Consider the following 13,256-nt stretch of genomic DNA (forward strand, 5'->3'; position numbering starts at 1 on the left):
AACCCTGAGAAAATAAATTTCTGCTATTTAAGCTACCCCATCTATAGTGCTTTGTTATACAGCAGACCTAGCAAACTAATATACCAAGTACTTTCCCATGTCTTAACTCATTAAAATCTCATTTAATACTCAAAACAGTCATGTTTGGTAGTATTATCCCCATTTTACAGATAAGGACACTGAAGTTTCAGAGATGTTAAATCATGTCTCTGAGATCCTCCAGAGAGGATCACAAGGATGCAGGACTCAGACGGGAATCTTACGATCCCAAATCCTGCCCACTTTCCGCTCTTAGCATGTGATGGACTAGACACCAGAGCTTTGGTCTCAGCAATGCCCTAAACAAGTTGTGGGACCTTTAGAAAGTCATTAATTTTTTAACATCTTCATTATTTTTTTACTTACAGAGTAAGGGGGTTGAATTGACTAATCTAAAGGTTAAATAAACTGAATCTACATAAAAGGCTTTCTGGTTTTAAAAGCTGAGTTCAAATCACTGTTTTTAATCAAACTCCTAAAGAAATGACTTCTATAAATTCATTTAGAATTGAAAAGACATTTTGGGAATCATTTCCTATTTTGCCCGCAGAAATTAATGGTCTATCAGAAAATGTACATACTTGAAAATGTTTTGAAATATTATAATCTTAACTCATTCCAAAAATAATTTTTATAGAGCCTGAATCCCATTAGCTGATTTTCTGTTATTAAAGATTTCTCCATTCTGAACTTTGAAGGATTGTATGTAGTTTCACGAAAACAACAGGATTAAAGTTTTATACAGAAAATTTGAGTTCGCTCTGAAAATGTTGAGTGAACAACTGCACAATCTTGAATGAGAAAAAGTAGTCACAGATCTTAGTTTCTAGGTCTGAAAGATGGTGTAGATGGCTTCCTGCACGCCTAGGAGGAAAGCTTGTCATTAAATGAGAGAATATCCGTGAAATACCTCTGCGTTCTTCGGAGGATAGTTGCTACAAGGCATTTAATAAAAATTCATAGTGTTAGGGTATCTTTTTTCAATAACTTCCTAGTTTAAAAATATTATGTGAATGCTTTATTTGTGTTTTTTTCCACATCTATAGTGAATGTACATTTTGTTTGCCAGGAAGAGGAAGTACATTGTGTAAAATAATTTCTACTATAATGGAGGATAGCAGGTTATATGACTCTAGGCGTTAGAATTGTGAATCATCTCTTGTGTGTTTTCAACTAGAGGAAATCTGCCCGAGAGAGAGAGAAAAAAAATTCTACAAACCACAGACTCCAACCAATCACATAAAGACAAATCAGCCTGCAGACAAATCAAACGTCTTCGTTTAAAGCTTACTTGGAGTTGGCACTCTGCCCATCTTTTCCAAATCTCTTAACAATATAACTCCACAGAGAGTTACAAGCAGGCATAATGGAAGGCATGCCCTTTACAACGTTATTTTTCAAAGCAAGGAACGCTTTAGCTCAGGGAAGAGCTGGAAAAAGAAAAGATCCTTTCGGAGTTTGCAACACATGAATACGGGATTAGTGGGTGGGGCTGAGGTGTGCTCAGGTGCATAAATAGAGGCTTGGGCTGAGCCAGCACACTAAGAAGCTTGGACTGCGTTGAGGCCGCCTGGCTCACAAAGACAGGTGGGTGGGGACATCCAGGTAAGGCTCCTGACAGCCGCGTTAGAAGGGCACTTGTTAGCATGCGCTTTGGCCTCTGGTTACTGTGTAAAGTTGCAGGCAATCAACAGGCAAAGGAGTGCAGTTCCAAGGGCAGCGAAATGGGATTTGGAGAAGGAATAAATGGAATTTCCACCAAAGGCTTCCTGGAGCCTCTCTTTGGCAGAGCTATGTTCCTGAGCTTGCTTTCTCCTTTAGGAAATAAGAAGTTTAAGAGTAAGTGAACTCTAGGAGTTTTCAAGCCTGGCACAGAGCCCAGGGTCTTCTGTCTCAGTGACTGTGCCCCGATCACCATCTCATAATTTTCTGCTTCTCTCTCACTCACTAAAGCAAAGACCCGCAGGACTGTGAAATCTCAGCTCAGACTGGCTTTTTGGAACTGCAGTTCAGAATATGATTGCAAATCAGAAAACAGTTTTCTTTCTCTGTCTAATATGAATATATCCCTGTTGCTTCTTCAATCTTTAAATTCACGAGATAGGATGTGAGAGATCTAGTTGCTTTCCTGAAGCATTTATGAATGGGGACACCAAAACCTCCTGCAAGTCATTCCTTGTTAAAGATAAGAAGACAGGGATACAGTGACCAGTAAAAGTCCTGGTTTCTTAGCGTGTGTGTGTGTGTCTCCAAATTATCACTGTCTTCCACGGTTAGCTTTCTGGCTTGAGGTGGTTTGTGCAGGAAGTTTGCAGAGCACAGTCTGTGTGTATTATGAAAACTCAGTAGATTGAATCTCAGAAAGACAGCTCAGAGCAGGATGTTTGTACAGCAGGAGTTCTGTTCGGCTCCCTTGAGTCATCCTGCCATAAAACACGTATAACAGATCAATAGTTCCAACCTGTAAGCTGCGGAGTTACAGCAAAAGGTCCTGATAGCCGCTTGCACAATGAGAATTGTCAATGGACTACATAAATACTTCACCACCAGTTTACTGTTATTTTTTCTAATGTACATTAGATGCCATTGCTATAAATAAAATACAAAATCAAATGTTTGTTGATGAATTTAAAGCTGTTATTTGCATTCTGAATCAACTAATATTCCAGAAATATAATTATTCTCACATAAAGATTCTTGGTTTTGTTGTTTACCTTAAAAAAGAAATCTTTGTACTAAGGGGGCTGGGAATTGTTGACTTGTAGTGCATTTGAAGTGTTTCTGCAAAACACTGAATACAAAAATTGTTACTGGCATTTCTGTATCTTTCTGGGTACAGAAAATGAAGAAAGTATATTTCTTTTTTGCTTATGTCTTTTTTGAGTGAGACATTGTGTAGCTACGTACTATGACATGGATAATAACTGGTCAGTTTAATATAAGGCACTATCTGGATTTGGTAACTTGGCAGTGCCTTTCTTTTTTTAAACTGGCTAACACTTAGCAAAGGTTTCCACTCAAGCAATCAGAACGTGAGAAATTCTACCCCTTAAAAACACTAAGCATTGATAGTCCATCTTGCTTCCTTTGTGGAGTTCATTTGATTTAATTTGAAACCTACTTCACAAGCGTAGACTTGCACGCACAGTACGAGAACCAGGTGTTTCTTTTTAAGCAATTTCAGTCTTTGGCTTTACTAGCATCCCAGGTCTCCAGCTTTGCATGGATAACCATAGTGATTTGCTTGTGCAGCTCACTTTGCTAGGTGGCTCACTCCCTCACTCACTCATGGATCTTATCTTGCCATTCACTTTCCTGTTCATAAACCTGCTTAACAGTAGTATAATATTCCCTGAGAATTAACTTTGAAATACTGGAAAGGAGAACAAAATTAACAGAGACATCTATGGGGTTGGTTTCTCTGTGTTATGAGTCACATAGAATATTTTTGTGCACTAAAGTGCATGCCCACAACTACCTACCTATACAGGCCCACGTAGAGAGTCAAAGAATTATTTCACTGGAAGAAATTTGTACTGATATATTTTAATCAACTTACAACCAATATATAGAGTTTGAGTAAAGGTTACACCAGGGAGAGAGTTGCGTGGGTGCAAGTCTTTGTTAAAAGATAAAGTTGGCAGTTTCTAAACAAAATTAGGAGTCATAATACTCAGGTCTTATTCTTCAGTGGTAACGTCCCCATCTTAACAAAATGTTAAATAAGTATGTATGTTTAGGGTGATTTTTTTCCAGAGGGGAAGCACTGTAAAATGGCAAGATCCAAAAGCTTTGGTTCTATGCCTATCTGATTCATCTTCATTTCTCTGAATTTCAGATTCTTCATCTACAAAATTAGGCACTGGGGAGGTGGGAAAAGAGGAGATAGCCCTCAAGGTGACTTCTCGTGCTAAAATTTTTAAAATATAAAATTTGAAAGCATATTTCCTTAGCTATAAGAATATATATACCTATCTACTTATTTTCTTAAAATATATAGATATCTGTATCTATTTCCATATCGTAATTTCTGTGAAGAATCTTCATCAGTATATTTATATCTATATGGAGCTATATCTACATCTATACATAGAGAGAGAAAGAGAGTGAGATATCATAGTATTATTCTTAGGAAAATTCTGTGGAAGGTAGTTTTTCACTCTAACTTCATGTGTTCAGTCTCATCTAAGCCTCAATTCCTGTTGTGTCCCATGGTTGTGATTCAACGTGAAGGTTTGGAAGACTGCTAGTTCCCTTTTATTTTACTGACTTTTGGCTTATTTGTTTGTCTTCCATATCAGATCCGTCATGGAGAAGATCTCAGTGTCAGCATTCTTGCTGCTTGTGGCCCTCTCCTACACTCTGGCCAAAGACACCACCATCAAACCAGGGGCTAAGAAGGACACAAAAAACTCTGGACCCAAACTGCCCCAGACCCTCTCCAGAGGTAGGAGTCAGCGTCTTGTCACTTCCAGTAATTCTTAATTGGGAGATTTAACTCTTGGTGCTGAGAGTTGTGTGCTGAACTTATTTTTTTTAAATGTGTTTGTTCTAGATTTATCAAAGTTTATAACTGTTTCTGCTTTCCCTGGAGGTTTTTCCTCTTCTTCAGTATCAAATCTGTACTGATCCTAGATTTACCCCTGCTTTTCAACAGCTTTGGGTCTGAAAATATAACAGCTTTAAATGTACTGGTTCATTTTGTTCTAGGTTGGGGTGATCAACTCATCTGGACTCAGACATATGAAGAAGCTTTGTTCAAATCCAAGACAAGGTAAAGACAAGTTTTGCAGCATTCTCTCAAAGCTCTCAAGAGCACCATCTAGTGATCTTTAGCTCTCCATAAAATCCTACTTATTAAAGATTATCCCATCTCTCTTTGTCTCCTAAAGCAACAAACCCTTGATGATTATTCATCACTTGGATGAATGCCCACACAGTCAAGGTAATTTACATTTCTAAATATAATTTCCTTTATAGGCTTTTAGCTTTAGGGCCAGGGTCCAGATCACTCATCTCTATATATCCTTAGCACCTCGCACAATTGAATAAAAAAAGAATATTTTATGAACAAAAACATATTTTAAAGTCACTTCAAATATGTCCACATTTTGTGTTAACTACTGGTTCACATTAGAAACAACAACAGCAGCAAAAACAAGCTCTAGAATTCATTCTCAACTTCCTGCTTTCTCTTACAGCCTGCATCTAATACATCAGCCAACACCAGTGCTTTACCTTCACAATCTATCCAAAAGCTAGCACCAGCCTCATGGGCACGCCCTGCCACAGTCACACAGGGCCCAGTGCTCAGGAGGTTCCTATGCTTGGTGTAAAGCTCCGTTGTTGCTGCCTTAAGAGTCATAACAATTTTTGAACAAGGGGCTTTCTACTGTCATTCTGCGCTGGGATCCTTATATGACGTAGATCCTGCCCAAATCTAGCCACTTCCTGTTTCCTCATTGCTACTGCCCTGGTCCAAACTAAGATCACATCTTGCCTAGAATCCTGTAATGGGCACCTGTCTGGTCACCCTACAGTCAGTTCTCCATGCAGAAGCCAGAGTGAGGCTGTGAAGCATAAATCAGATCCTAACAGTCATGTGCTCAAGTGACTTCTCATTACTTGAGAATTTAAAATTCAACCCACGCTCCTGACCACGGCCCACAAGGCTGGACATGATCTCGCCCCTGGTTACCTTTCCTTGCTCACGACCCTCCCCTTGTTTTCCCTTCACTCCAACCACCCTGGCCTTTGTGTTTTTCCCCAAACATGTGAGCCCATTCCCACCTCAGGGCTGTTGCTCCTGCAGCCCCCTCTGCCTTGTGTGATGTACCCGACATCTCAGAATGCATCACTCTCTCACTTCAGTGTCACCTCCTCAGAGGTCTACCCTGACCCTCTGTAACCCTTAAACCTCTTGCTTTATTTTTCTTCAAAGCACATATCTCCACCTAAAATTATTAGATACTTACTTTACTTCCTTGTTTACAGTCTGTCTCCTACATAAGCATTTGACCTCTATAAAGCAAGCACATTACGTTTTTCATTGCTCTCCCCCTCATGTGTACAATGCCTACCACATAGCAGCCACTCAATAAATATGGATTGAAAAAAATTAATGAAAAAAAATTAATGGACGAATGAATGAGTGAGTGATGGATTGAATGACAGAAGCAAAGTCAGTCAATGGCCTAGACGGTACTTCACTAATCATTTGTTGAAAGGGCAGAGTTGAATACTGTATTAAAAATATAGTTCAATATAAAATGTAACAGAGAGCAATGATTGTTTAATGATTTTTGAATCAGTAATGAGATGAATGCTTAATGATTTTTTTCTTTCGATTATAGCTTTAAAGAAAGTGTTTGCTGAAAATAAAGACATCCAGAAATTGGCAGAGCAGTTTGTCCTCCTCAATCTGGTTGTAAGTTTTCTGTTCATCATCACCGCCATTTCTCTGTGGCTTAGTATTTGAAACAGATGATTCATTTTTCCTATACCTCTTCATCATACCACAATACCTGGGATCTGTTCCAAATGTCTCTCATAGATTAGAGAGAAAAGATTTGATTCCACTTAGTAATACTACAATAAGCTAGGCAAAGTGAAAAAAAATCTTACACAAAAATAGTGTTCCTCAATCTACAGGGAAGTGACCATTAGCAAGAATATTTAGAAGTTAGAACCACAGGGCTTCTTGACTGCCAGAGGTGAGCACCAGAGTCAAATCTACAAGAGTGCTCTTAATGAAATAGGGAAGAAAGAAAGATTTTTTGAGAAGTGTGGACCAAGCTGATAAATTCAGCATGGGACATGTTGAGTTTAATGATGAGGTACCTGGGGCATGGCTGTCTAGATGGGCTGGACGTTGTTGCACGTGTGGGGAAGATATGAGAATTACCAGCGTGCAGGTGTTGATTAAAGGCAGATATAGATGAAATTGTGCAGAGAGAATATAAAATGTAAAACAGAACAAGGTCAGGTAGAGAATCACCAAGTCACTAATATGAAGGAGTAAAAGGAGGAAGAGGAGCCTGGGACGGGAGATGAGTGAGGAAGGACTGCTGGCGTAGATGCTCCTTGAAGAAACCAACCTGTCAACCTGTGAAGAGGATGAGAGAAAGCGAGAGAGGGAGAAGCTCAGGGGACATATGGTTGGGTAGAGCAGTTTTAGGGGTGGTTTATTGACTGTTTGCTTTTGGAAAGAAAGTCCTGTTTGTGTACGGAGTAGACGAACTTGTAAAGGCAGCAAGCTTGACCATCAAAGGGGTTGGGGATGAAGTCAGGTGGGAAAGCATGAGGCTACAGCACACGTGGAATGAATGGATTTGCACAGCTGGAGCGCTGTCTCTTCCAGGGAGAGAAGGGATATGGACTAAAGCTACTGGGGAAAGGGGAACAGGGAGGAATTTGCAAATGACAAAAACCTTCCAATTATTACAGCAACAGAAAAAATCTTGACCACAGGAGAGTTATTATTGCCTTCAAAATAAATCCTATCTAATCCCACATGATTGGCAAGGTAACTGCTCTAAAAACCAAATTGGCGTCATGGTACTTATAACACCCCTCCCACGGCTCTTATCTATTTATGAATAAATGTACACACTGTGGCATCATATGCAAGACCACGCATGAGCTGACCCCTGAAGTACCTTTCTAGCATCTTCCCTCACCACCGCCTCATGCATCCCTATACTTTAGTCCCATCCAAACACTTGGTTCTAGAAAGTGCTATGCCTTTCCTTTACCTTTGTATCATCTGTCCCCCCCTTGCCTGGAGTGATCTCATTTTCTATGCAACTGAGTCCTATTCATTTTTTAAATATTCCTCTTTACCCACTTCAGAAAGTCCTAGTGGAACCTGCATCCTGGGTTAAACAACCTGCTCTGGGCACTCGATGCACCTGTATACCCTCCATCATAATATTTCACCCACCAGATTCTTAATATTCACTTTCCTACTGGTATCTCCCACGATACCGTGCACTCATTAAAGGTAACTACTGTATATTTCTTTTTTCTGCAAGGGGAGGTAATTAGGTTTATTTATTTATTTAATTTTTTGATGGAGGTCTAGGGGATTGAACCCAGGACCTTGTAAATGCTAAGCATGCACTCTACCACTTAAGCTGTACCCTCCCCCCTGTAAATTTCTAAATAAAGACAACTCTAAATTTAAAAACTGATAAATGGATAAGTGAATGCTCAAGATAATCCTATTTGTTTCTGCAGTTTCTCCAAAAACGACTTCCATTTTTTTCATTAATCTGTTTCCTCCTACTTCATCCAATATGTCGTCCCTGAACACTGTAATGCCTTCCAAATTCTCCCTTCTTGAACTTTTTTGCTCATTGTTGTCACCTACATCAGCTCTTTACCTCATGTTCTGTGTCACCATCTGCTCTATCTTGTTTATTATTTCAAGCATGTCACTTGCCTCCCCATCTACATTATAAACTCTCTGTGTTAGAGATGTCTTATAGTGTCTTAAGATGCCAAGCCCAGAAATGGACACATTTTTCTTTTAACAAGTTTGAAAACAATTGAAGAATAAATAGACTAAAAACTGCTTTTTTTTTTTAAACCTTAGTATGAAACAACCGACAAACACCTTTCTCCTGATGGCCAGTATGTCCCCAGAATTATGTTTGTTGGTAAGTAAAAGTGACAATGAGGCAAAACACACTAAGAAAATCATAGAAGTGCCTCCACATCTCTTCCTCCATCCCCTCTCCAGCCCTCCCCTGCTGCTCCACCATGGCCAAGGCCACTGTCAAATTCTAGCAAGGGGTTTCACATGACTTTCACTTTCACATTTTCATTAGAAAATGCAAGCTTCTGTTTCCATACATGCCATTTTTTTCTTATCTGCCAATTTTAGCTTTTCCTCTTCTGCCACAAGGACACCTGAGAAAGAGCACCCTGCTAACTGTTTCAGTGGGTGAATCATTTTCCTGAACTGTGTCAGGCCTGTAAATATTTCTAATCAGGCCAACTTTTGATTTGCGTGTTGGATCTCTCTGACATTTTTTGGAATTATTCTTGGGCAAGTTATGAATATGGGCTGAAAGAAATCAAAGGAGCTATGTTCCTCTCTGTCAACCGGTACTTTTCATATGCCATTCCCTCTGCTGGAAAGCTTTTCCTGCTTCACCTTCTGTAGCCCCACGTCACCTAGTTAATCACTGTCATTCACTGACCTGCTCAAACCCCCACTAGGTGCTCTTGTGGCACGCTGTTCCTCTCAATGGTCACTCTTTCCTCGGTTACAATTTTGCATTTATTGGGTAATTGTTTAATAAATACTTCCCCCCTCCCATGGGGCAGGGACTAGACCTATTGCTGCTCACCATCATATTTTCAGCATGACCCTGTGGTAGACTCACAACATATATTTTAAATGATTGAACAAATGAGTTGAGTTTGGCTTTGATGAAAGTGATACTGATAAAAGAACCAGGCATCATTAAATCCATTACTGAGCCAAGCTCACTCTGCTCAAGTGCTTCATCTATTTAATTCATCTAAGTTCACATTAACATATGAAAAAGTGAAGGAAGAAGGCTGAACTGGGGCTCATTTTATAGATTTGATGTTGTTAGGATTTAGAAAATTTAGAAAACTTACACTGAAAGGGTCCTTGTCGGTCATCCAGGCACTCTTTTCGCGGTATTCCTGTTGAAGGGCATTTTAACCCCTGTTTGAGTCCTTCGGTCATAAGAACCAAGTCCCAGGCAGCTTGCTCTTCCTGCTCAGTAGTTCTCCACCCGGCCAGCAGGTTAGAATTGCCTGGAAGCTTGTTAAAAATCAAGCTGCACAGGCCACACCTGAAACCAATGAAATCAGAATGGCAGGAGGCGGGACACAGGTGGGCCTTTTTGGGGAAGCTCTGCTTTGGATCTCAGTATGCAGCTAGGGTTGAGAGCTTAAAAAGCTTTTCTTATGTTAATGTATCAGGAAGATTAGACCCTGTGTTTGTATCCTCTGCACCAAGGAAGAGTGGAGTAGGTCTTAAGTCTTCCTCGAACAAACGTAATGTCTGCTTCATGCATTTATGTTTGCTAAGCCTAGTCCTCACATTCTGAAATGACAGACACTGTCCACTCAAGTCTGGTAACAGACTTCGCATTCTTGCGGCTGGGTCCCATGTGTCCTCTTCATCTAATTTTCAGGACATTTTCAATCACTTCTTAAGGCAAAGTTCTAGACCTCTGTGTATCCTAGTACCTCCCTTTTGCATGCATCTTATTTATACCTTTTTTCTTCTTTAATTGATAACTTCAAGTTAAATATAAAACATGAAAAAGAAAAAAAAGATTTAAACCTAGAAGAATATATGTATAAGGGAAGACTCCTAAATCTGTATTTTAAAAATGCAGCTAGTTAACAAAAGTAAAAACAGAGAGGGCACTACACACTTATTTTACCTTTTGCTGCTCTTAAGGGCTTGCTTTCTTTTATTCATTAAAAAAAAAGACAAGGCTGGTTTTGAAAACTAGCATTTGATGAGAGTTTCTAGGTATCTATGTTGCTCTTGGTAACAAATTTCAATTACAATGTAATCCTTTCAAAAGTTTAAAATAATTCTTTAGTAAAGAATTCCAATGTTTTCACCAAAAAACCAAAACACCACCCCAACAATGGATATTATCCTATTTTCAGGTTGCTATAGACAGGACTGCAGGGTTCGTAACCTTTCCCACAAAAACACTGCGCAACTGTTGAATACTCCCAGCCTGGCTTTGGGTACTGACTGCAGGGGCTGGGTGGCAGAGTGGATGGAGTAGGACCCCATCCAATGGGACACACTGTTCCTTTCATGGGATGAGGATGACTATGTAGGTTTCACCATGCAACAGAGGTTACTTTGAAACACTGTACTTCATCCCCTTTGGCTTTTTCTTTGTAGATCCATCCCTGACAGTTAGAGCTGACATCACTGGAAGATATTCAAATCGTCTCTATGCTTACGAACCTTCGGATACAGCTCTCTGTAAGTGCTACCCCCTCTGAATATCTGTACTAGAGTCCACATGGGGTGGGGAGAAAAAGCTGGGCTCAGAGACACCAGAGACTCAGTCTCCTATCAAGCCTTGCATCCTCTGGCAAATCACATTTTTTTAATCTAATTTTTCAAAAATCTCATTTAAAGATGATTTAGATGAGGTATATTTTCCTCTAGGAGGATCCTATGCCCAGACTACCTGCTTTTCAGGTTTCTCTTAGGCATGCTTCACAACTCCTTCAATCACAGAAGTGAGTGCAGCAGTCATTGTGCTATATGACAGTAACACTAGCAATCTGCACGCTTTGGTAAATGTTTTTTTCCAAATGACAAAGGCAAAATAATTTAGTCCAGCTTGTTAAAGGTGAACTCAGATTGAACTTTAAAGACAAGCAGGAAAGAGAATAGGGCATAGCTCAATGGTAGAGTGCACACTTAGCGTGCACGAGGTCCTGGGTTCAATCCCCAGTGTCTCCATTTAAATAATTAATTAATTAATTAATTAAACTAAAGAAAAAAAAAAAGATCAGTAGGAAAGATGGTTCCAAATAGTTGCCAAGATACTCACTTCCCCTGGGATTGCCATAAAATAGGAAAAAAAAAAAAGAGAGTGAGATTCAAGGCAGATGAAATAGCTCAATGGGAAACTGTACCTAGCTGTGACATCTAATTAATCCTCTGGGAAGAAAACTGGATTTTGTCCTAAGGACCATTTCACTCAATGACTAGTGGCTATGTAGACCTGCACTGCCAAATATGCCAGCCATGTGCTTAAGATTAAATTTAAATTAATTAAAAATTTGAAAATTCAGATCCTTAGACACACTAAACACATTTTAAGTACTCACTGAATAGGCACTGAAAATTTTTCATCACCACAAAGATTTCTATTGGGTGGCACTGACCTAGAACATTGTGTTGGGAAGGATAGTGAGGCTGTATCTGGGCAGCAGGAAAGATTACCCTGGTCCATTACCGATGCCTCCAAGAGGTGCTGGGAGGACCAGGGGAAACATATTCCAAGTGTACTGGCCATTTCTGAGGTAGTAGAATATATCGTAATAAGACTTTGGGCTCCTCATTTAAGGCAGGTATGCTGTATCAGTAACATCACAGGGCCTTGCAGAAAAAGGCAATTTGTAGATACTAACTACTATATATAAAATAAATAAGCCACAGGGTCCTACTATATAGCACAGGAAATTATATTCAATACCTGTAATAGCCTATAATGAAAAAGAATATGAAAAGGAATATGTATAACAAATATATATATAATTGAATCACTTTGCCATACACCAGAAATTAACACAACATTGTAAATCAACTATTACTTCAATACAAAAAAAACCAAACTGGAAGACAAGTGTATTATAATAAAAGCTATTTCACATACTTTTAGAAAAAGAATTTACAATAAGATGACCAGCTAGTTGCCCTAAGATGAAACAGTGCCCCATTAAACAAGGAATAGAATGCTTGAGTTTGCGGGTATATACATCTACTTATATAATTTCTGATGACTCTTGTAACTTTTTCCCACATTAGTGCTTGACAACATGAAGAAAGCTCTCATCTTGCTGAAGACTGAATTGTAGAGAAAAAAATAAAATCTACAAACGCTTCCCTCTGTGTTAGGCTTTGAGACTTGGAATCAGAAGAGATGTTAGAAGACTGTGGAGAAAGCAGAAGTCGTGGTGAACCTACTGGTTAGATTATGGTGTCATGTTACGAGAGCTTTTATTTTTAAACTTGGTTTTAAGTATACATGTATGAAAACAATATTGGATACTACCATAGTGAGCCATGATTTTTTAAAAAATAAATCCTTTTAGGGGTGTTCAAACTGTTACCTTTTTTCTCCCCCAACTTGGTCTTTCACAGAAAAGCTATTCAGTTCATTCACCAAATAGGACTTTTGGACACAAAATGTTCAGAAAAGGGACAAAATGAGTTCAAGTAATGAAGACCCAAAACAGTCAAAGTTATCATCTCATCTCACTATAGTTCCTCACTGGGTGACTTGAAGTAGATATGAGCTTGAACAACAGATGCACCAAACGATATGTTTTAGTGTGAAAGAATATCGAGAAAGGTATCACGAGAGAATCAGTGCCGAACTGAAGACAACCCCTCTTCACCCCAGCCAGCAACACCGATGTATACACTTGAATTTAGCAATTCAGTTTTCGTTAGATTTTGCTCT

The 13,256-nt window shown here is 39.2% G+C and overlaps 1 protein-coding gene across 2 annotated transcripts; it reads left to right on the top strand.

The window, feature by feature from the left end:
• The first annotated feature begins 1,584 nt into the window (after positions 1 to 1,584).
• AGR2 (anterior gradient 2, protein disulphide isomerase family member) lies at positions 1,585 to 12,902 on the top strand. Of its 2 annotated transcripts, none has more exons than XM_006211726.4 (8): positions 1,585 to 1,626; positions 4,341 to 4,486; positions 4,750 to 4,813; positions 4,932 to 4,984; positions 6,393 to 6,466; positions 8,636 to 8,699; positions 10,955 to 11,038; positions 12,599 to 12,902. In XM_006211726.4, the coding sequence occupies exons 2-8, from the start codon at positions 4,348 to 4,350 to the stop codon at positions 12,646 to 12,648; spliced, it is 528 nt and encodes a 175-aa protein (XP_006211788.1). In that variant the 5' UTR covers positions 1,585 to 1,626; positions 4,341 to 4,347; the 3' UTR covers positions 12,649 to 12,902. The 2 variants fall into 2 exon arrangements, with proteins under 2 accessions (XP_006211788.1, XP_006211789.1); XM_006211727.4 differs by having other exon boundaries at positions 1,588 to 1,644.
• Positions 12,903 to 13,256: the final 354 nt, after the last annotated feature.

The sequence above is a fragment of the Vicugna pacos genome, chromosome 7 (assembly GCF_048564905.1).
Source record: "Vicugna pacos chromosome 7, VicPac4, whole genome shotgun sequence".
Lineage (NCBI taxonomy): Eukaryota > Metazoa > Chordata > Mammalia > Artiodactyla > Camelidae > Vicugna > Vicugna pacos.